The sequence below is a fragment of the Mytilus trossulus genome, chromosome 3, assembly GCF_036588685.1.
Source record: "Mytilus trossulus isolate FHL-02 chromosome 3, PNRI_Mtr1.1.1.hap1, whole genome shotgun sequence".
Taxonomy (NCBI): domain Eukaryota; kingdom Metazoa; phylum Mollusca; class Bivalvia; order Mytilida; family Mytilidae; genus Mytilus; species Mytilus trossulus.
Window position 1 is genome coordinate 45,748,579 of NC_086375.1, and position 21,501 is coordinate 45,770,079.

At 30.6% G+C, this 21,501-nt stretch overlaps 1 protein-coding gene across 2 annotated transcripts; it reads right to left on the reverse strand.

Moving 5' to 3' along the window:
* Window positions 1-1,934: 1,934 nt before the first annotated feature.
* Window positions 1,935-21,470, reverse strand: LOC134711618 (mitochondrial intermediate peptidase-like). Of its 2 annotated transcripts, none has more exons than XM_063572328.1 (20): window positions 21,447-21,470; window positions 16,518-16,690; window positions 15,875-16,048; window positions 14,392-14,480; window positions 13,569-13,716; window positions 13,008-13,126; window positions 12,530-12,593; window positions 11,752-11,908; window positions 11,291-11,339; window positions 9,563-9,623; window positions 9,049-9,101; window positions 8,298-8,451; window positions 7,645-7,722; window positions 6,903-7,107; window positions 6,335-6,405; window positions 5,645-5,743; window positions 5,134-5,268; window positions 3,585-3,706; window positions 3,173-3,246; window positions 1,935-2,366 (listed from the first exon to the last, which is right to left on the reverse strand). In XM_063572328.1, exons 2-20 carry the CDS (start codon window positions 16,662-16,664, stop codon window positions 2,290-2,292), a joined length of 2,076 nt encoding a protein of 691 aa, XP_063428398.1. In that variant the 5' UTR covers window positions 16,665-16,690; window positions 21,447-21,470; the 3' UTR covers window positions 1,935-2,289. The 2 variants fall into 2 exon arrangements, with proteins under 2 accessions (XP_063428398.1, XP_063428397.1); XM_063572327.1 differs by lacking the exon at window positions 21,447-21,470 and adding an exon at window positions 21,192-21,303.
* Between the last annotated feature and the right edge of the window lie 31 nt (window positions 21,471-21,501).

Here is a 21,501-nt window from a genome sequence, read left to right on the forward strand (position 1 = left end):
AAATGTCTTATCATTTGTAGTAATAATAATACTTTTTATTTTTAATTTTCAATTCGTATGTAAAAGTAAAGGTAATAAATCTCCCTTTTCACTTATAAGATTCTAATATAAAGCAACTAAACGTACACGATTTATTTGTTTTACAGTTTGATTTAGAAGAAATACCCACATAGCTAGATAATAAAATTAATTATCTATTTACTTTCACATATATTAAGTGTTGAAATTGTTATAAAAACATCTAATACCATAATTACAAACCTCATCTTGAACTTTGTCGTTTTTTTAGAAAAGAGGGACGAAGATACCAGTGGGGCAGTCAAACTCATAAATCGAAAATAAACTGACAACGCCATGGCTAAAAATTAAAAGGACAAACAGACAAACAAAAGTTTGATAACTATTAGCATGTCAAAATGTACTATTGTATTGTTTATTTGTGTATTTCTCTATCCTGAATGTTCTTGCATTTATATGTACAGATGAACCATGCCAGACAGACATGTACAGCTAACAATTCTTCTATACAACAAATATAGTTGACCTATTGCTTATAATTTAAGAAAAAATTACCAAAACTCAAAAATTTAACACTAAGCAATGAACCGTTAAAATGAGGTCAAGGTCAAATAAAACCTATGCAACTGACATATAGATCCTAAAATATTTCCATACACCAAATATAATTGACCTATTGCATTTATAGTACAATGTATTAGAAAAAAAGACAAAAACTTAAAAACTTAACTTTGATCACTGAAACATACAAATGAGGTCAAGGTCAGATGTCACCTGCCAGCTAGATATGTACTCCTTACAATCATTCCATACACTGATATAGTAGACCTATTGCAAACAGTGTAAGAAAAAACAGACAGAAACACAACAACTCAACTATAACCACTGAGCCATGAAAATGAGGTCAAGGTCAGATGGTCCGAGTACACAGTTATTTCGTAGTGCATTTCTTTTAGACAATAAATGAAAACTTAAAAAATCCCACCTGCGCTTTCTCAATAATATTTTTACTGTGTGTTGTACTACTTTTGGGACAAATTATATCAAAACTTCATCAGCTCTAACTCAAAATATTGACAATTTTATGTTGAGGGGGTCTTGAAATCTTTTGACAGCTTCCGAAGTGCTAATTTTTGACCTTTTTCAGCTAAACCTAATCACTACTTTACATTAATATTTATGACCCAAATTTTTTTACAGTGTCATTTCACCCCCAACTTGCAATATGAGGCATAAAACATGGAGAAATAAATTTGGAAGGGGTAAAACAAACATTGGCAAGTAACGCACTGTCCACACTAAGGACTATATTCGTGGACAACTAAATCAAAGGACAATAACTGTGTACTCAGACCAGATGACACCTGCAAGTTGGACATGTACACCTTACAGTCCTTTCATACACCAAATATACTAGACCTATTGATTATAGTATCTGAGATATGTACTAAAACACCAAAACTAATTTTGTTCACTGATCAATGAAATGAGGTTGAGGTCAAGTAAAAACTGTGTGACAGGGACGAGTACCTTGCAAGGTACACACATACCAAATAGAGTTAAAGATTTTGTATGTACAGATTTTTTTATAATTTTTGTTATCAATTTGCAGCAAAGATTGCTTTTATTATTGATCTTCTTGACTCTACTGTTAAGAGAGGTAATTTGCTTTTGTTCTTTTTCATTAGATTCACCACTGTAAAAATCAATTGAATCTTACTTTTCTTTGTATTTGTACTTTTACACATTGCTAAACCTCCAACAACTCTGAGGTCAAACATCTGCGATATAAATAATTATTTTAGGTAAAATCTAGATTCCAAGAAATTCATATTTTATCCTCTGTCTCTAGTAATTTTATTCTTATTTTGATGCAAAAATCATGAATATTTGAGAAAATATTAATACTATAAAAGATGTTTTTAATATTTATTTTTTTCATACACCTTTGATACATACATAAATACAATTGTATGAAAAATAAAATAACAACCTCACTGCAAAAAATCAAATCAATATAAATGGCAGTTGTATATTGGAAAAATAATAAGAATATTTTTAACTTTATTATGCAGCACTATCGTTTCACTCCAAATATTGACACACATCTAGATTTCATTGTCATATTGTTAAAATCATCAGGCAAATGAATATGATTTGATTTTTTTCGTCTCACACTTGTCTTTAATAGAAGCACACCCAAAGGGCAATAGCTTTCTCATAATATATATATAATATATCACATTAAACGGATTGGTTCCATTATATCTGTCACGTAACATCTGAATCTATTTCCTGTATAACTGAGTCCACTAGTTTATCTATTGTTGGTTTTGCACCTAGCAAAGCTGAAGTAGAAAAATAAGTATAAACTAATAATTCTGTATTTACAAGTCTAATTATGAATCTATATAAATTTACAGAAATGAATGATGAAACAATAGACTGTTCATATCTAAACTGAAAAGTTGATGGATACCAAGTGATAAATAAGTGCCTATTCTGACCGAAAAAACTTAAATTTGTATACCAGTACTTATTTTTCATACAGTTATCCTTGTTATATTCATGAAGGAATTTATACAACAAAAATCTTATATAATTTTTTACTCATTTTCTTGATTTTATCTACTTATCTTAAATCTACTGCATCATTTTTTTCCCATTCTGCTCAGCTAAATTACTTAACATTTTAATTTGTTCTTTCAATCTAACAACATTAAGTTTTCATGATTGAATTTGTTTCTTAGACACTGAACAAGGTATGAAGTATCTAAGGATTTTTTCGTTAGAAAAAAGAAAGCTTTAAACAAATAGTTCACACTGATAAGCATCCCTGTGTCTCTCATTCTGCGAAATTCATTGCTAGTGAGACAAAATTAAAATCAACACTTGTTTCTGTCATTTCAATCTTTAGTTATTTCTAATATTGGCAATATCTGACTTTCAGAGAAAAGTAGAATATGACCTATGTGTATTTTTTTATGAAAGGTCCATATGAAGAATACTTTTATCACTGTGAACTATATTTCTCTTTATCCTTTACAATTGAAACATTTATCTTCAAAACTTTCATTTACTGAACATAAAAAAATGTCCTTAGTTTAGAAATATTGTTCTCATCAATTGAAAAAAGTCTACATGTTATACTGACCTTCAAATAACTCTGATGGATGTTTACCTCCTCCATGTGCCAGGACCTCCTGTCTATATTTTTCACCCATCTCTCTGGAAAAATAACAGGTAGAAATTCAGAATAAAAGAGATGATGGGTAAATAACTAACTTTCCATAGAAATCAACAATTTACAAACTTGTTATTTCAACCAATCTTTGACTTCATAAAATAAGTAAGAAAAGGCTTCTTTTTTTGGCTATTTAAAATATGTCATCACACATTTGTTTCAAAATCTTCCAAACATTTTTTTTTGTCAATTACTAGTATTTTTCAATAGGAAATAGAAACAAAAACCAATCATACATTCAATAAAAAAAAATTGACATTGACTGTAATCTGTATTATGATATCAAAAGAAAAATTACAACGATTAACTATAAAACATTTACCTGTCAAATGGGTCATTTTTAAAACACTGGTGCCATATCATAGCTGCTACAGCTCTGGACATGAGGTAGGAATAATATCTAGCACCATATCCTACTAAATGGCCAAATCTTAATTGCCATGCCTGTGAAGATAGAAATAATAAATAGTAATCTACAAGTATGAAAATGAGATTGATTGATTGATTGTTGGTTGCTTTACGACGCATTAGCACAAAAAGGCTAGATGAAAATGAGATAAAAATGAGATAGGAATAATATCTAGCATCATATCCTACTAAATAGCCAAATCTTAACTGCCACTGTAAAAATAGAAATTATAAATAGTTTTCATCATACCTTCTGCACTGATAAATTGTACTTTCTAAATAAGACAGGCAAATCAAGACTTTGGGCTTTTTTTCAAAAAGTTGTTTTAAGGTCACCATTTAATGCCACCACAAGGGATAAATTGTTGCTTATGCGATTTGTCGATATGCCTTTTATGCTTCTTTGTTACATCTTTGATTGTTTTTATAGTGATAAAATTATTACACAATAATCTTAATATTGAATATAACGCTTCTTCTGATTGGCTGATAGTGTTGTGTCTATCAGCTCATAGACATCATTGTGTAATGTGACTGTGACATTATTAACGTTTTACAATGATTTACTCCAGCTTAAGATGGAATTTAGAATTAAAATTTAAGGAATGACTAATATATTTTGTCCACCACATTTTTATGTTATTTCTTCATAAACAGAAAAATATTACAGTCATTCCTTTAATGTTGACTACTATACCCCTACCTTTCACATTTTTACCTATTTTGTCTGTTTGTTTTGTTCACACATCGTTGTCAATATAATGGAATTTGATGTGACTGTCATATAAGTGAGAGGTTTAGCTAGCAATAAACCAGGTTTAATCCAGCATTTTTTTACATGAGAAAATGTCTGTACCAAGTCAGGAATATGGCAATTGTTATCCATTTGTTTGATGAGTTTGAGCTTTTTATTTTGTTATTTGATTAAGGACTTTCAGTTTTGAATTTTCCTCAGAGTTCAGTATTTTTGTGATTTTACTTTTCGAGATTAACTAGTTTCATTTATAAAGTTTTGGTACAATATCATTTAAACATTTGTATAATATATAACCCAGTGGCATTATATTGTCACATTAGATATGTTTGGAAAAATCATGTGGATAATGTAGCAAACTGCACAAAGCTGAATTCATAATGTGAAGGACTACACCCAGCAAAAAAAACTAAATAGTTCCATCAGCACAGTCAATTCTGTTTTACATAATTGCTAAATGTAGTTATACCTTTAGTGCAGACAAATTAGAATAAATCACCATGGGTCTTACTACAAATCATGCTATGATCAGGGAGATGTATTTCTATACTAAGAATCAATATTTGCAAGATGTTGCTAATTAGTTATATTAATTTTATATACTGGTGATTTGATTAATTTTTATTTGTGTTATATACATCTACTCTGTAACCTTTCTTTTACAAATCATTCACACTTTCAAGTTTATAGTATTATGGTATATACTTACAGTACTTTGAACATATGGTATACCATAATATCTATTCTGGACTTCTTGTAAAACATCAGTGGTAGATTGGCCAACAACAGGTTTACCATGTAAAAACTGATCAACAAGTGAATAAAACACTTGTAACTGAAGGTCCTATAAACAAAATTAAATATTTAAAAACATTTTTAATGATAGAATTTAAAACTTCACACTAGTAATTTTCTAAATATAATAACAAATGTTTCCTATATCTTTAAAGATATACTGAAGTAAATACAAAAACTTTCTTTTGCATACATCTGATGAACTTTAACATTTATTGAATGAATAATAAACTTACATTAATTGAATGAATTATAAACTTTTAAATAAAATATTACAATATAAATTCACAGAAATACAGTTGAAAAATTTGCTAGAGGGGAAAAAAGTCTATTAAAATTTAAATATGGATTCTTTTTTACATTTAGATAACTTACAACTTCATAAATACACTGTGTTATAAAACATTATGCAAACAAACACCTACTGATGCAGAATACATTTTCTTTGCATGACACAGCTCTGTGATGATATGTTCTGGTAAAGGTTCTCCAGTCTTGTAATGTCTTGTAAAGGAAGCAAGTACCTGAAATAAGTGGTGCATGTCTATCAACATTAGTATGTAATTGTATATGATATTTTTAGAGGATATGATAAAATGAAGACAGCTTGTACAAGATTTTGCATGTGATGTTGTGCAACAAAGTATACACAGAATCTTAATTAGAAATGACCAAAAAAAATCATACTATAAGTGGATTTTTTTTTATTCAAAGTATTGTCTTTACAAAAAAGTCTATGCTAAGCAGGTATTATATTAATATAAAGTACATGTATTGTCTTTTTCATGCTCAGTTGGTATTATACTTATGCAAATTATCATTAAACAAAAAAAAGTAAGAAATCAGAATGGTTGACTGTTTAACTCAACATTATAAAGTTCTTGACAAAAGTTCATATCATTTTGTCATACGTAATATAAGTAATATGTAACAAAACTTACTCCTGGTAGGGGATTGGTACTGAACTGAAGAGTTTCTAGAATTTTGGGAGAGATGACACCTACCATATAATCTTAATCATTTAAAGAAATCAAAGTAAAATCTATAAAAAGATAGATATGTCCCATAAAATGATTCGTCTAACTTTCAGACTTATTATGTTTAATAATAATTACTCTTGGATCCGATATGAAGAACTCCATGAGTATTGATGGCACTTCTGCAAAATCTGTAGGACATCTTGTACCTATCAATATAAACAATACATTAAATAACTACCTATGCAAGAAAAATTGGATTACACTAAAATTGAGGATGCAAAAAATGTTTCATAAGCAGAATAATCTGCCATTTTAAAAATTAACTATTTATGACTAAAATTAAATACATAAGTTAAAATTAATTTTCTTGTCAAAAATGAAAAATGAATCACACAAGTTATGCAATTCCGAATAGTTGTCTGTGTAGCATGAAATAAATATGTCAATCTGAAGTAATTTGGTGTCAAAAGCATGATTTTAAGTAGAATGCAAACTTTCTATTCATAAAATAGGTGAACGACTTAAATGTTCTCACACTAATTGTTGTATATTATAGTCTTCTTAAAAGAAGTTTAAGGAACAGCTGATTACAATGAACAAAAAAAAAATTCCCTACCAGCAAGGCAGTTTTACACCAAATGACATCCTGACAAAAGCTCAATACTTAACTTATACTTTATGTAGCATATAAAAAACAACCAACCTGTAACATGTTGGTATCTTGTTCGTCCAAGCATTGAATGCATAGCATGGCCAAATTCATGGAATAAATTATCAACCATCCCAAGTGACAACAAAGAGGGCATGTGACTGTGTGGAGGTGGGAAATTCAGTTGTAGAACAACTATTGGATGCTGATAAGATCCGTCATCTTTAAGTCTACTGCCCTGAATAGTGTAATGACAATCCTAAATAAAACAAAAATAGAATTTCAACGATTATAAGTGCAGCTGTCATATAACAAATCTTTTATAGCTGACTATGCAGTATGGGCTTTGCTCATTGTTGTGACCTATAGTTGTCATTTGGTTTGTTGTGGAGATTTATCTTATTGGCAATCATACCACATCTAATTTTTTATCTTAACAATTAACAGTGACTTTAAACTTCATGTGTGTTAAATGTTTTGTGCAATTTTGAAAGTAGCAGTACAGTTAAAAGAAAACTCTTGTGCACACATAGCTACAAATATATTATTTTCAGTTTTTTTTTCTAAGCATGTTATTGTCTCCCTTTGTACAATTTATAATTCTGTATCTTTTTCAAAGGTGTATGAAGCAGGATAATCAGTTTGTCATGATATCTAATCACCAACAAGTTACAACTATGAAATATGATTCAGTATAAATGGTTTTCAATGTACTGCTTTGGCAAGGATCTTTTTAAGCTGTAATAATGAATAAAGAAGAGTGATAAAGATTTAACTTTGAAATGTGCATACAAACCTGATGTGACTTTCCTGCTCTTTCAAAGAAATCACAATAAATATATCCTAAAACACCTTCTGTTTTATGGACAACAGCCTACAAAGAATAATTATTTAGAAAATGCAGTTTCCATATTTAATAAACACAATGTAACTTTTTCCTTTTTTTATGAGGTTAATTCATTTTTGACAATATTGATATCTGTACTCAATGAGGCATTCTTTATTTCTATCACAATATAAGAGTTTGACATACTATAAGGACACATGTCTATCATTAAAGACTAACTTTTACATGTTGACCTTAAGATGTCTTTTGCTGTGTCTCATTGAGCGTAATTTCACAATTTCTTATATTCATATCTACATACAATTAACCAGGATATTATGCAACATTGCTTGTGTTTCAAACTACTCCATCCCATAATTCTTTTATTTCATGAACATTTACATATGAATAAGCTAAATTTTTTTATAATTTCAACTATTATAATTTTGTGCTGACCTACAACAAAGAAAAGAGATTTTTCCTTTCTGTATTAGAGATAGCTGGATGTACACGTTCAATCAAATCATAATAAGGTTCTTTAACAGTCTGTCCTATTTTAGTTTTCTCATATAAAATGACATCCCGAATTCCCAAACAATAATCATAATACAATTGTAACATACCACTTTATGTACATCATATGACCAGATTTCACCAGGCTCTGTCTCGACATATTGTAATGTAACATCATATAGACATCTGAACAGATTGTTTAATCCTTCCATACAACATCCAAGTGAAAAGTATGGTAACAGATCTTGATTACGTAGGCTAACACTGTGAAGTAAAAATTAAGTCTAGATTGAACTTTCTTTTGATTATCACAGAACTCCTTGGGAATTATTATAAATAAGTCTGCACCAAAAACTTTATCAACTACTAGTCCAAAGAACAATACCCTGACATTTTTCTTATTTGTCCAAACAAAGTTTTGCAAAAACTTACTAGTCAGAATGAAATTTTACTAGTCTGGGGCATCGGACTAGTGGCTAACCGTGCAGACTGTTAATTCAATATATCTTTGAAAATTGATTGATTAAATATGAAAAAGATGTGATTTGATTGCCAATAGGACAACTCTCCACAAGAGACCAAATTACACCGAAATTAACAACTAAATTAAGTAATTGTTCTTAAAAATTGTTTATACTTTGGCAATTTTAGCATATGGAAAGTCAAATCAAGAGAGTTCATAATTAACCCTGCCCTGCATATAATTTTATTGACTATTTCATACAATTGTTCAGACTAATTTTATTTTAAATAATCACATTAGCCCAACTCCATACAATTAATTCTGGAGTTGGCCTCAATTACCTGTGATTTTTTTTTTCTCACATAAATTAATTTTTATATCTGTCATTTAGTGCTTACCATCTGCCTTTAGCTAATGCAGTGTAGTACGGTGGATCCCAAGGCATAACCTTCTAAAATAAAATAAAAACAATGTCAGACCTAGATACAGCAATCATCTTTTTAATTGGCCTTTTTGAATGTTTTTGATTCGAGCATCACTGATGAGTAATTTTAAGCTCTCTGTTGGTTTTTTTTATGAAAATATAATAGAATTTGTTCATGAGTGTTTTCCCAAAGAAATACATACTTTATCATAGTTTAGCAAAAGTTGAAAGTATTGTTCAGTTCTTTATTATTTTACTCCTAATTAATAACAGACAAAATAAACATACAAAACTTAAATATTATCCAAAATGGCAAAATTGTTGTTTTTCTCTTTTAGATGATGTGTTTCCCTCAGTTTTAGTTTGTTACCCAACTTTGTTTTTTTAGATTAATCGAATCATGCCCAAAGAAGAGTGGTAATCTACTCTTGCCTTTAATTGTATCTATAATGCAGGAACTCTGCAATTTGAATTAAGCTAGAGCTTACTTTCCCAACACCAGCTTCTGATTTCTTTATTTTCAAAATGTCTGTGTAGTCCTTATCAGCTCTGAAATAAAATTTACAATTATGATATACATTCACAAAGATGTCTTGAAACAGCAATAGGAAACTTAGATCACACTGTTACAGCTGCCAGAATCATATGAATATGCATATGCCTGTATATCTATAAACCATTGTAGAAAATTCCTTGGCTAATATTACAAAAAAAAAAAATGGAAACTAGGCTAGAAGTTAGACATTTTAAACACACTAGACATTAGGTCTAAAACAATAGACAGAATGTATGTATGGCTCACTTTCTTAAAATAAGAAATTTCTGTCAGACAATTGGATTTGTAAAGTTAACATATCATAGACCTAACCAAAACTGATATTCATTTGATATCAACTGCATATTTCCATTGTTGAGAGCTAGGGCAGATTTTACAATAAGAAGGAATTGTTGTTTTTTTGTATCCATCAAAAAAACAATTGCTGAAACTGTGAAACAGACTGTGTAATGGAGTAATGCATTATGTTATTGAATAAAATGTGTCTTTCTGAGTAAATAAAAATAAAAATTACTCTGTGTTTGTGTTTTTTGTTAGAATTAGAGGGTTTTTAATTTCAAAATATTGGACATGGAATAGACATCATGACCTACTTTACTGACATCCAGCTTATTTGGAGTGGAATTTTGAAGTATTATTTATAAGTGGAGCCTAATAACATGGACTTATATTTTAATAAAAAGTCTTCTTTTGTGTTTCAATCATAACTTTAAGGCAGATTTTTATTGGTAAAGGCTAAAAAAGGTAATTAAATAATATTGTTGCTAACGTCACGTCTTTTCCGTCCATTGTGGTATGTCACGATCGCAATTTTCTTGTTGGTTCTCAGACAGCCCATTGAAGTTTTTTTTATCCCTGGTTTTATAAATAATTGAAAATAGCAATCATATTAAATTTGGATGACGTAAGGGGGTCAAAGGACTTGAGGAATCAATATCATTGGCTGTTTTATTTTTTGCGAACGTTACTGCTCGAGGTTTCCGTCCAAATCAGTGTCACGTGAGCAACATATATTTAGATCTGTAACTCTCCTGTATAGGAGTTACGATATCGCCCTTTGCAGAAATAGATTCAGAGTCAGTTCCTTCACATGATGGGGAAGCAAAGAAGGTAAGTTGTATGTAATATCGTTACAAGAGGACCTTAAATATATTCCGTCCATCAAAAAGACGTTCGCAACAAAACGTAATGTCATGATAGTAGATGTTGCTAATGTTACTATTACGAATTGGTTTCTTGTGGATTCATTTGATATAAAGTACACCTGCAAATGACATTCTGTATATTTAGAAATTCTAAACCAGACTGTACAATTTTATTACTCCAGGCATATATTAAACATCACTGTGTGCATACATTTTAACTTTTAAAGATGTTGTTGCTCATGTGACATGTCCAAATGTCGCTAACGTTACTAATTTATGTCTCCGTCACGTTAGCAACATGAAAGTAGGAGACAGAACACAATACTGTAAAATCTGCCCTATATGAACAAACCTATCCATAAAAAGAAACTCTATTTATACAATAATTTTTTTATCGATGTTTTTTTTCATTAAAAAGAAGAGCCACACAATACTTTTATGTAGTGAAAGAAAAAATATTATATTCATTTATTTATACAAAAAACAAAACTTTGTCAGCAGAATAATATAAATACCTTGATTTTACTCTGTTTGACAGTGTCTCTAAAAAGCTCATAACATTTTCTAAATGAAAAAAAAATATATGTCTAATATTGACTTGGATAACTAAAACTCTAAGCATTCTGAAAGTTTAAAACATATTTAAAACATATAAGGTCATTAACTAACAAGAGGCTGTTAAAATGACAGAAAACCAGGTTTTTATTACGGTTAAATTTATTTGTAAGTGTCATTGCTCAAGTAATAAGACAAGAACTCTTGAAGTTGATTTCAAGACATTAAATATAAAAGAATATTTTCCTTTTTTGAGGTTTTAATTTTGAGGAATAACGCTGCCCAAAAAATAAATTGTGTCTACAATTATGATTCTTAAAGATTTTTTCAGGTTTTCACTTAAAAAAAATACCATGTTTATTTGTGTTTGAAAAGCCTTCATTGGTCCTTTTTTGTATATAGTGTAAATATAAAAGTTTACCTGGTGTATCAGCCATTGTGCCTTTCAATGCTCTATGAGCAAAGGTTGGGAATCCCACTAGTTTGGCAAGATTATATCGACATAAAAGTAAGTTATTCAGTAAATCTTCTTGGTGTTTGTCTGGATGCAGAAATATTTTATATGCAGCCTCTCTTACCTGTAAATAATAATTATTTTGAAAACAAAATTATGTGAATATAAACATTAATGCTGAATTTTAAGATTTAAGGAATTGTTTCTAAAACTTGAAGTAAATTCTGTATAAAGCCAAAGTTTATGTGTTATTTTCTGTTGTTTTTGATTGAACCAGACTTTAATTGAAAATAATTTAATTTTGGATGTAACGCATCTTCTGATAGGCTGACATTATTTTGTTATGACCCCATAGACATAATTATTAAAGTCATGTGACCATGATGCAATCAACGTTTTTTCATGTTTTTCTACGGTTTAAAATGGAATTTAGAATTGAATTATAAGAAACGACTGTAATATTTTTCTGTCTATTTAAAATAACATAAAAAATGTGGTGCACACTGTTAAACAACCCGCTATGTGAGTTATTCAGTGTGCATCAAATTTTTGATGTTATTTCTCCATAGACAGAAAAATATTACAGTCATTCATTAAATAAAATAACGCTGAATGCCATTTATACTTCTGGGTAACAGAATTCATTCAAGTCTGTGAAAATAAAAGATTTAATATTATCAAATAAAATTTTCAATGAAAAAAAGAAGATATTAATATGCGATCATTTGTGTGATGGAAAACTTACAGTATCACTGTAATGATCAGTATAGAGTCCTGTTACATGGATATTGTCTCCTTCCATACCAAAACTGAAATTTTAAAGTGATGTACATAAAAAAAATATGAAAGGAACATTATATCAAATTTTAACATCAAAATGTTCTGGTAGCAGGTAGCATTCTTTTTCTTTCTTAAACAGGACGATTAGGAAAGAAACCAATGACAAACCCTAAATAAAAAGTGGAAAATGATGTGCAAGAAGAATTCTCAAATATTATTATAAGAACTGTATATTTATTTTGCACAATTGGACCATGTACTGTTTGTTTTTGAATATTTATTTGTTTGTCTTTGTTTTGATTATACATTTTTTCAGAGATTTCATGTAATTGAGATAATGTGGTCTGTTTAACTGTCTGATATTTTTGGTATCCTGTCATCCTGCAATTTTGTCCCTTGAACAGAATTAAGGTAACAGCTCCTTTTTTCTTTTTCATACTAACCAATCTCTTATATTTTCAGGTAAGTTCTGTTTGTATATAGCTCTTGCACTCTGTGTCCCTTTCATAAAGTGAGTGCCCAATAACATTATATTCTCATTCAGTTGCACAAATTTCTTTCTCTGGAAATAAAACCTGTACCCATTATTATTCATTTTTTGTTATTTGAAATGTATTAGTTTAAATCTATGCATGAATTGTGATGTTCAGTAGTTTTCATTTGTTGATGTGGTTCATAGGTGTTTCCCATTTTCATATAGATTAGACCCTTGGTATTCTTGTTTGAATGGTCTTAAACTAGTCATTTTGGGTGCCCTTTGAAGCTTGCTTTTCAGTTCGAGCCAAGACTTTGTGCTGAAGACTGTACTTTGACCTTTAATGGTATACTTTTATAAACTGTAACTTGAATGGAGAGTTGTCTCATTGGCAATCATACTTCTTATATCTAGGATGAAATTTTCTTTAACTTTTTGTAAAGTTAAGAAAAGCATTAAAAGTCGAAGTAAAAAGACAAATTAAAACAATAAACTTATTATAGCAATATAGTATATAGTATATATTTACTTTATCTTCTGTCAAATGTATGCCACTTTGTTCAAAGTCAAACAGAAATAATTCACCGACTCTTTGATCCATCTCATCTGTTGGTATGATATCACCATGCTCGATCACTCGACACAAAGCTCTATATATTTCTGTATTTGTATTCAAACTAATGAAAAAAATACTTTTTGTTACAATAGATTTTGATAAAAAAAAATCTGTCTTTTGTAAAACTATTTGACACTTACATTTCCATTTTGAAATTGTATCTAAGGATCTATGAAGAACTTATAGTTTCTTCGTTTTATTTTTATCATACACAATGCTAAAAATCATAAAACTTCCAAAGCCAAATTTTTGTGCATGTATTTCAAAACCAATATCAGTATCAATGCCAGATTTTATTGAAAACTCTACCGTTGTATGGTAAATTCAACACAACAATCTTTCAATAATATTTTACATTTTAATAATGAATGAATAGTTTTAAATAATACTATTCAAATACAGAGTAAGGTTCCATGCAGTAAGTGGAGATAACTCACAGTGACATTAAATCAAATCTTTGAAGTAAGTGGAGACAACTCACAGTGACATCAAGTCAAAACTTTGTAGTAAGAGGAGATAACTCACAGTGACATTTAGTCAAAACTTTGAAATAAGTGGAGATAACTTGCTGTGACATTTAGTCAAAACTTTGAAGTAATTGGAGATGACACTCAGTGACATAAAGTCAAAACTTTGTAGTAAGAAATAATAAAATCACACATGTCAAGCAGGATAACCTTTATAAAGAATTTTTATCCATATTACAATTGATTTCATTAAAATAAAAATGATATACCTCTCTACAACGCTGGTAAGTTTAATGCAAGCCTCCTCAGCAGCATAAGCAAACTGGGCGTCTGGATGGGCAACTCTAACAAAATCTGACTGCAAAAAAAGTTACATTAATGTAATCTTTAAAATTTGTCTACCAATATGAATTGATACACTTATCTTTATCAGATTTTATCTGGCAGTATCACAATAATTTGATTGACCTTCATCATACAAATTTTTTTTCAACATTTTCAGGGGTTAAAAAATCCACTAGCCCGACGCCCGGGACTAGACATTTACGTCTCGGGCAACCAAAACTTATAACCCAGTATGCCCGACGGACTAGTAACAAAAAATTCTTGGAGTGTCTAAAATAGAAAGTGGAAAATCCCTTCATCACTTTTCTGTCTTAGCCAATCAGATTCAATTATGTCATCCGGGATTCCAAGAATTTGAACTGGTTTGAACAGGTCCTCACCTCATGCACAGTATCATGTTTTAAAAATAGAACAAACAACTCCGGGTGTATTGATCACAGTTATTGTACTTTCAATATATGTTATAACGGGGATATTTTTCATTGGTTCTGTCGAGTTTTTCAATTAACGGTACCGGGGGGTATAATGTATTGATAGGTATTGATCCGTCTAGACTCGAGCTCTGGTCGGACAACTGTTTAAGCAGGGAGCACAAAACTGTCAATGCAACAAAATATATCAACATATTTTACTACGGCAAGCGCAGAAACTTCATCAACTTCAAGTTCAAAGCGAAAATCGGCAAATGAAGGGGATTCTAATGAGGCTGATACATCTAAAAAAAAATAGAAAGTACGATCGGGACAAGCAAAAAAGAACGTTCATAGCGACATGGAATGAAAGATTCCCGTGGGCAAGGTCGATTGTTGAGGATGAAAAGCCAGAGACTGTCTACAAATGCCCTTTCAAAACATGACACACATTCCCAGCGTCTTATGCAGCACACCCTGATTGATTTGTAAGTTATACTTGGGCTAGCAGGTTGGTTTTGATGGGCTAGCAGTTCTTGAAAAAGGGCTAGTAAAATCCTCCTGCCAAAAAGTCCTGGGCTAGTTAGCTGTAACAAAAAATTTTAACCCCTGATTTTACAACAGAAAAGTCATCTCAACATTTGGGTTCAAATACCAATACTAAATAATTTCAGAATAGGATTTTACTACGAAAGTAAAGAAGATAATTAGGATCAATTAGGTTTGAACTGACCCCTTGGTATCAGGTTAGATCTTTTATTTACTGGTAAACAACCAAAAGACAAATAAAGGTGAAGAACAGTGATAACAATTCTAAAATAACTTGGTCATAAGGTCTGGTGTGATCTGTACATGTAAATCAACTCATCATAGATACCAGGATTAAAATTTTGTATTAGCGCCAGATGCGTTTCATCTAACAAAAAAGTTTGAAGGCCAAATAAGATGATGCTGATACAACAATCATTGACATTAAAATAATAAATGTTGTAAATACCATATCAGCTACTCTGCAGATAGTGTCTGACATCTGATCAAATATCTGTACAATCTTTCTCTTCCTGTTAGTACTTGTAGTCTCTTTAACCAGATCATCAATCTCATTCTCAACTTGTTGTTGTAAAAGATAAAAACCCTCATGGCTGGATAATTCTGGTATTAAAAACAAGCCCTACAAAAAGAGATAAAAAGATATTAGTGAATAATAGCACACAAACAATTAGACACAAGAATAGCAGGATAAAACAGAAGTAAAAGTTTTTAGTTTAAAACTAATTAATTGCTCAAGCAAAAATCAGAATAACTCAACAACATGCCCTAGTATTAAACAGACATATTCACAGATAATGACAGACTTTCGCACCATGATAAATAAGTAAAACAAAATTTGTGAGGTTGAAATAAACTTTTTCAATATAATAAGATCAAATGTTATTTGAACGCCAATGTGACAGCTACTTTTAAAAGCCAGAAGAAACTTTAAGACAAAAGTTTATCATAAATGTTGAGCAATTTCAGAGCAATTCACCTAAAAAACAGCAGCATTCATCATTGAAAATCAAACTCTTAAAAAATAAAAAAATAATGTGCACTAAATTACTATGACAAGTACAAGTACATGTCTTAAGTGCAATACTCACTGACGGTTCTTTTCTCAAATTGAGATTAAACTTCTTTGATGGTTTGGCATTAAAAGACTGTGTTAATGGTGATAAAGTTGACACAGATCTCCTTAAGATGACAGGATGGATGTATCTTAAATAGCGCCTACCTATAAACCAGACCATACTGGAATTTGTTTCAGGTCTATCACCTGTAAGATATCAATAAAAAATCTCCTATAGTTCTACAAATCTGTTTTATAGGGTCAAAAATAACAAATAATAAATAGAGACAATTGACATGTCACCAAAGGTCCTGCTAGCACATTTTTGCATGAAACACAGACATGACAGACACAATTTATTAATACTGATGTAAAAACATTTCATTCAAAGGGTATCAATTTTTATAAATTTGATACAAGGCATTTATTGATGATTTTTTTTTAATGAATTCAAAGTTTTGTTAAAATTCAAGCACAAGGTGCATGTGTTTTGTTGATCTACATTATGTACACAGCCATGTATCACCATCATTGATGGCGATCCGATGGATACATCTGTTGTAGGGTTGTCACTGACTCAGACGTACTTATGAATATAATTATTTTCTGTGACTGTATCTTACATTAATTTGTAGGATCCTTTACTATAGATAATTTAGCTGATCTGTAACAATAACATCTTCATGCCTTATATATCATGTACTGTAGTACGCCGCTAGATTAAAACTGACGTGGAAAGGTAACATATGGCCACCGAAAATTCTTTTTTTGAGAGCCCAGGTGGTCGTGTGGTCTAGCGGGACGGCTGCAGTGCAGGCGATTTGGTGTCACGATATCACAGTAGCATGGGTTCGAATCCCGGCGAGGGAAGAACCAAAAATTTGCGAAAGCAAATTTACAGATCTAACATTGTTGGGTTGATGTTTAGACGAGTTGTATATATATATACATATATACGTCTGAGTCAGTGACAACCCTACAACAGATGTATCCATCGGATCGCCATCAATGATGGTGATACATGGCTATGTACATAATGTATATACAACCCGTCTAAACATCAACCCAACAATGTTAGATCTGTAAATTTGCTTTCGCAAATTCTTGGTTCTTCCCTCGCCGGGATTCGAACCCATGCTACTGTGATATCGTGACACCAAATCGCCTGCACTGCAGCCGTCCCGCTAGACCATATATATATACCAACCATGTCTCTTGCATGTAAAAGACACCCTTGTCGATTTCAAAAGGGCAGGCTAATGCCGCTACAAGGTAGCACTGGCACCCACAAAGTGGAAAGGGATTAATATGAGTTTTAATAACTTGTTTCCCAATCCACTATTAATAAACATGTTTAAACTAACAGGTAGATAAAAGTTCACATTTCATAATTATCCAGGTATAACACAGGGAACATTAAAAAAATTTTTTTTTTTAAATACATGTGCATGTAATACATATCCTTTAACAAATTTATTTCCAGATTCTAATAGATATATTAAACACATATAATGTGTTACCTGGGATTCTATGCCAAAGATATTCTTTCCAATACCTGATTAAATGTAATAAATAATCTATCACCACACTTTATAATGTATTAAGCATATTCTAATATTACATGCTTCTTTTGCTTTGAAATGAAGACATGTTCATATTCCAATAAAACATGGGCTGCAAGTAATCAACCTCACAATTGAAATTGCAATGTCAGCTGAGTTTTGAAAATGCCAGAAATCAATGTGGAAAATTTGTTTTACCGTTTAAAAGCCAATATGAAGCTATGTGGGGACAGAGTTATTGAACCTATTGTTGTATCATATGTTTTTGTATGTCATATGCATTTGTTCTATGCAGACTTCTTCAATTTATATTGTTGCGTCTAAAATGCACAAAAAGCATTAATAAGGGGACAAAGTCCACTATTACAGTAGAAAACTCAATAAAAAAAAAAAAAATCGGAATTTTTTCCCGAAAGGAGTAAGTTCGGTAAGGGCAATATTTGGCCCCAATTATAAAGTTCATAATTACAAGATAATAAATGTTTTAAATTGCCTTAAAGACATGTTAGAAAGTTAAACAGAACTGTTTTTGTCAAAGTTTAATTCTAACACGTTGATTTTTACATCCAAAAAAGGTCAAGATAAAGGATTATGGTGAAATTTGACAAAATAAGCTAGATTTCAACCAAATAAAGGACCAAGAAACATAGAGCGCAGGCGTCGACAAGCTTAAGATTCAAATAAGACATGTCAAATTTCTTCACAAACATTATTTTTAAAGATCTATGTTGTCGACGTATGCGCTGTATGTTTCCTGTCCAATAATCTATGGAAATTTACCCATTTTCATTGATTTTTTCGTGAAAAATCGATATGAGTACAACTTGTGACGTCATAATGAAACGCAGAATCTAAAATTTCGAACGAAATGGTATATATTCTAGCTAGTCGATGTATTAGCTATAATTTATCGTGATATTGGTCGATAAATCCAAATTTGAAATTTACACTAAAAAAGGGGGCCATTTTAGGACCTTATCGAACATACTCCTTTTCGTTGTACTAATGAACTCAAAATCATTAACTTTATTTTGTCACTTTTTTTAATTCCCACATTTGCGAAGAACGCAGAAATCTACGTTGTTCTTCCAGTCTCGATGTCATGAAACTTTCTGTATTCCTAAAAATGCTAAAGGAACACAATACCAATTTCATTTTTTAATAATTCTTTATCTTTGAAATGAATAAACATTACTTGATGATCGCAATTCTTTGTTTAAATTGAAAGAACATGCCATCACAACTTAAATAACATCACAAGTAAAATTCCTAACAAATCGGAAACGTTATGGTATTTCCGTTTCTTTTTCAACAGTTTGGAAGTAACCAAAAAAAATCAGACAGACTTTGTCCCCTTTCACAGGCAATGCCTGCCTCATAATATGATTCTTATACACCTTATCGCTATTTAGTCCATTCCTGGAAAAACATTAGTCCATTCCTGGAAAAACAGTCATTTATACAACTTCCTGTTTAGGTCAGGTGGGCCGAAAATGGAGGTCATCGGCAGTGAGCTGAGGGTGGAAAAACTTTAGACAGTGATTATCAAGAAACTTTGATATAGTATGATCCACTTTTTTCGAAATTAAAATTGAAGTAAAAAAATATTCTGTTTGAAGTATTTACGGTAGTTTAAACAGGTCTCATTAAAAAGTATCATGCATGGTGAATTGTTTAAACAGGGTCCCAGATAGCTTCGACTGGATGAAAAAGTTGTGTAATTTTAGAACTTATCTCATTGTATCTGGAATGGAATAAATAGCGATTAGGTGTATACACCTTATTGCTATTTGTCCGCCATTACTGGATATCACACAGGTTCCCGTAAAATTATGATGTCATAAAACAAAATAGCTGATGCCACAATGAAAAAGTGATTGTTGTATGCGTCAAAAGTTCAAGCGGCAGGGTCAGCATGGAATTTATAAAAAATTTCAATAGCAAGAAATCAAGCAAATTCCATAATTAAAAATAATTCCAAGTTCAAATAATAGCCTGTTATGTATAAATAATTTTAAGATGTATAAATTCATGATCTATTTTGGGGTTTGGATTTTATCATGCATTACATCATTAAAAAGCATCAAGCAGTTAGAAAACATAGGTTAATTATTCAAAGTTTTCAAAACATCCTATGACTGATGTTTTGATAAGTTTTATTTTCAACCAACTGTGATAACTTTAATCAAGTACATAGTTAATATGTTTGTGGTTTTAACTCAACAGTAGAAAGTTACAAGTATTTATTAATGTTTTATTCTTCAAAAACTTCATAAGAAACAAAGAAACCATTACACAAGCTAATGTTTAACAATGACTGAGACAATTAGAAGCAATAAAATGGAAAACTTTGAGTCCCTTTCAATAATTCAAACTTTCATGCAAAATAATTAGTAATTCAAGGTGGGTTTTTTTCAGGAAAGTTTAAACAGCATTAAACCAACAATCCTGCAAAATGTTTAACTGTTAAAAAGTGCATAAAAAATATCATGTACCATACCTCATATATTATTGCAAGGATTTGTACAGTGATCATTCTATATATACATGATATAACTAAAATACGCATTTAGTTAAGAGAAATATATATATATACATCAACTCCCAAAAATGTGAATAAAATTAAGTGAATATTTCTGAACAACCCCTTCCTTATTTTTACTGTTTTTGCTTAAATTACGGTGAAAATATGTATATTAAACAAATCTAACATGGGTGCCGAATTGACTATATAAAGTGCCGATTTAACCAGGTGCCAATTTGACTAGGTGCCGATTTGACTATACTGAGTGCCGATTTGACCGGGTGCCGATTTAACCAGGTGTCGATTTGACTAGAATTCAGCCGGGAATAGCGATAAGGTGTATTGTGACAGATAAACCTGTGTCCTTGGAAATATTGATTTCTTTCAATAATCACTTAACTGTTGTGATTTCAAAATTAAACGGGAACATCTAAGATGTTCATTAATTTTGATGGATAGGGATATGTTCTATAAATAGAAAAACTTGAAAACCTTTTTTTTTTTTAGCAAAAATCTCTTATTTTTCTGAAAAAAAAGTATGATACTTCGTTAAACAGTGTCTCGTGAGCACTTTATTTTGTGGACCATGACATTTCTGCTAAGTTGTGGCATATTTGTCTACCTGTCCTTCAATATCGAATATATTTCTTGATTTTTAAACATATTTTTAACTTTTTCTCTTTAAAACATGGGCGCAGACATCTTGAATCTCGTTGAATGAATTTACACGTGATTGCTAAAAATTTAATCAGAAACCTAAAAGTTAGAAATAAGAATGCAACGTTCTAATGAATGTGTCCACTGATTATAATCATTACGTAGCTATAAAAGTAACTACTGTGTCCAAATATCAAAATTATTATTAATGGAAACTTACAAAGATATCAGACCGATATTCTATAGTCGATAATCTAATAAACAGAATACCAATT

Excerpts from the sequence above, each read along its gene's own strand:
- LOC134711618 (XM_063572328.1), bottom strand. The coding sequence starts at position 16,664 with ATGGTCTGGTTTATAGGTAGGCGCTATTTAAGATACATCCATCCTGTC. Across the intron at positions 12,594-13,007 it reads CCTGAAAATATAAGAGATTG|TTTTGGTATGGAAGGAGACA; the intron begins GTTAGTATGAAA and ends TTAAAATTTCAG. Across the intron at positions 3,247-3,584 it reads AAAAATGACCCATTTGACAG|AGAGATGGGTGAAAAATATA; the intron begins GTAAATGTTTTA and ends TTATTTTTCCAG.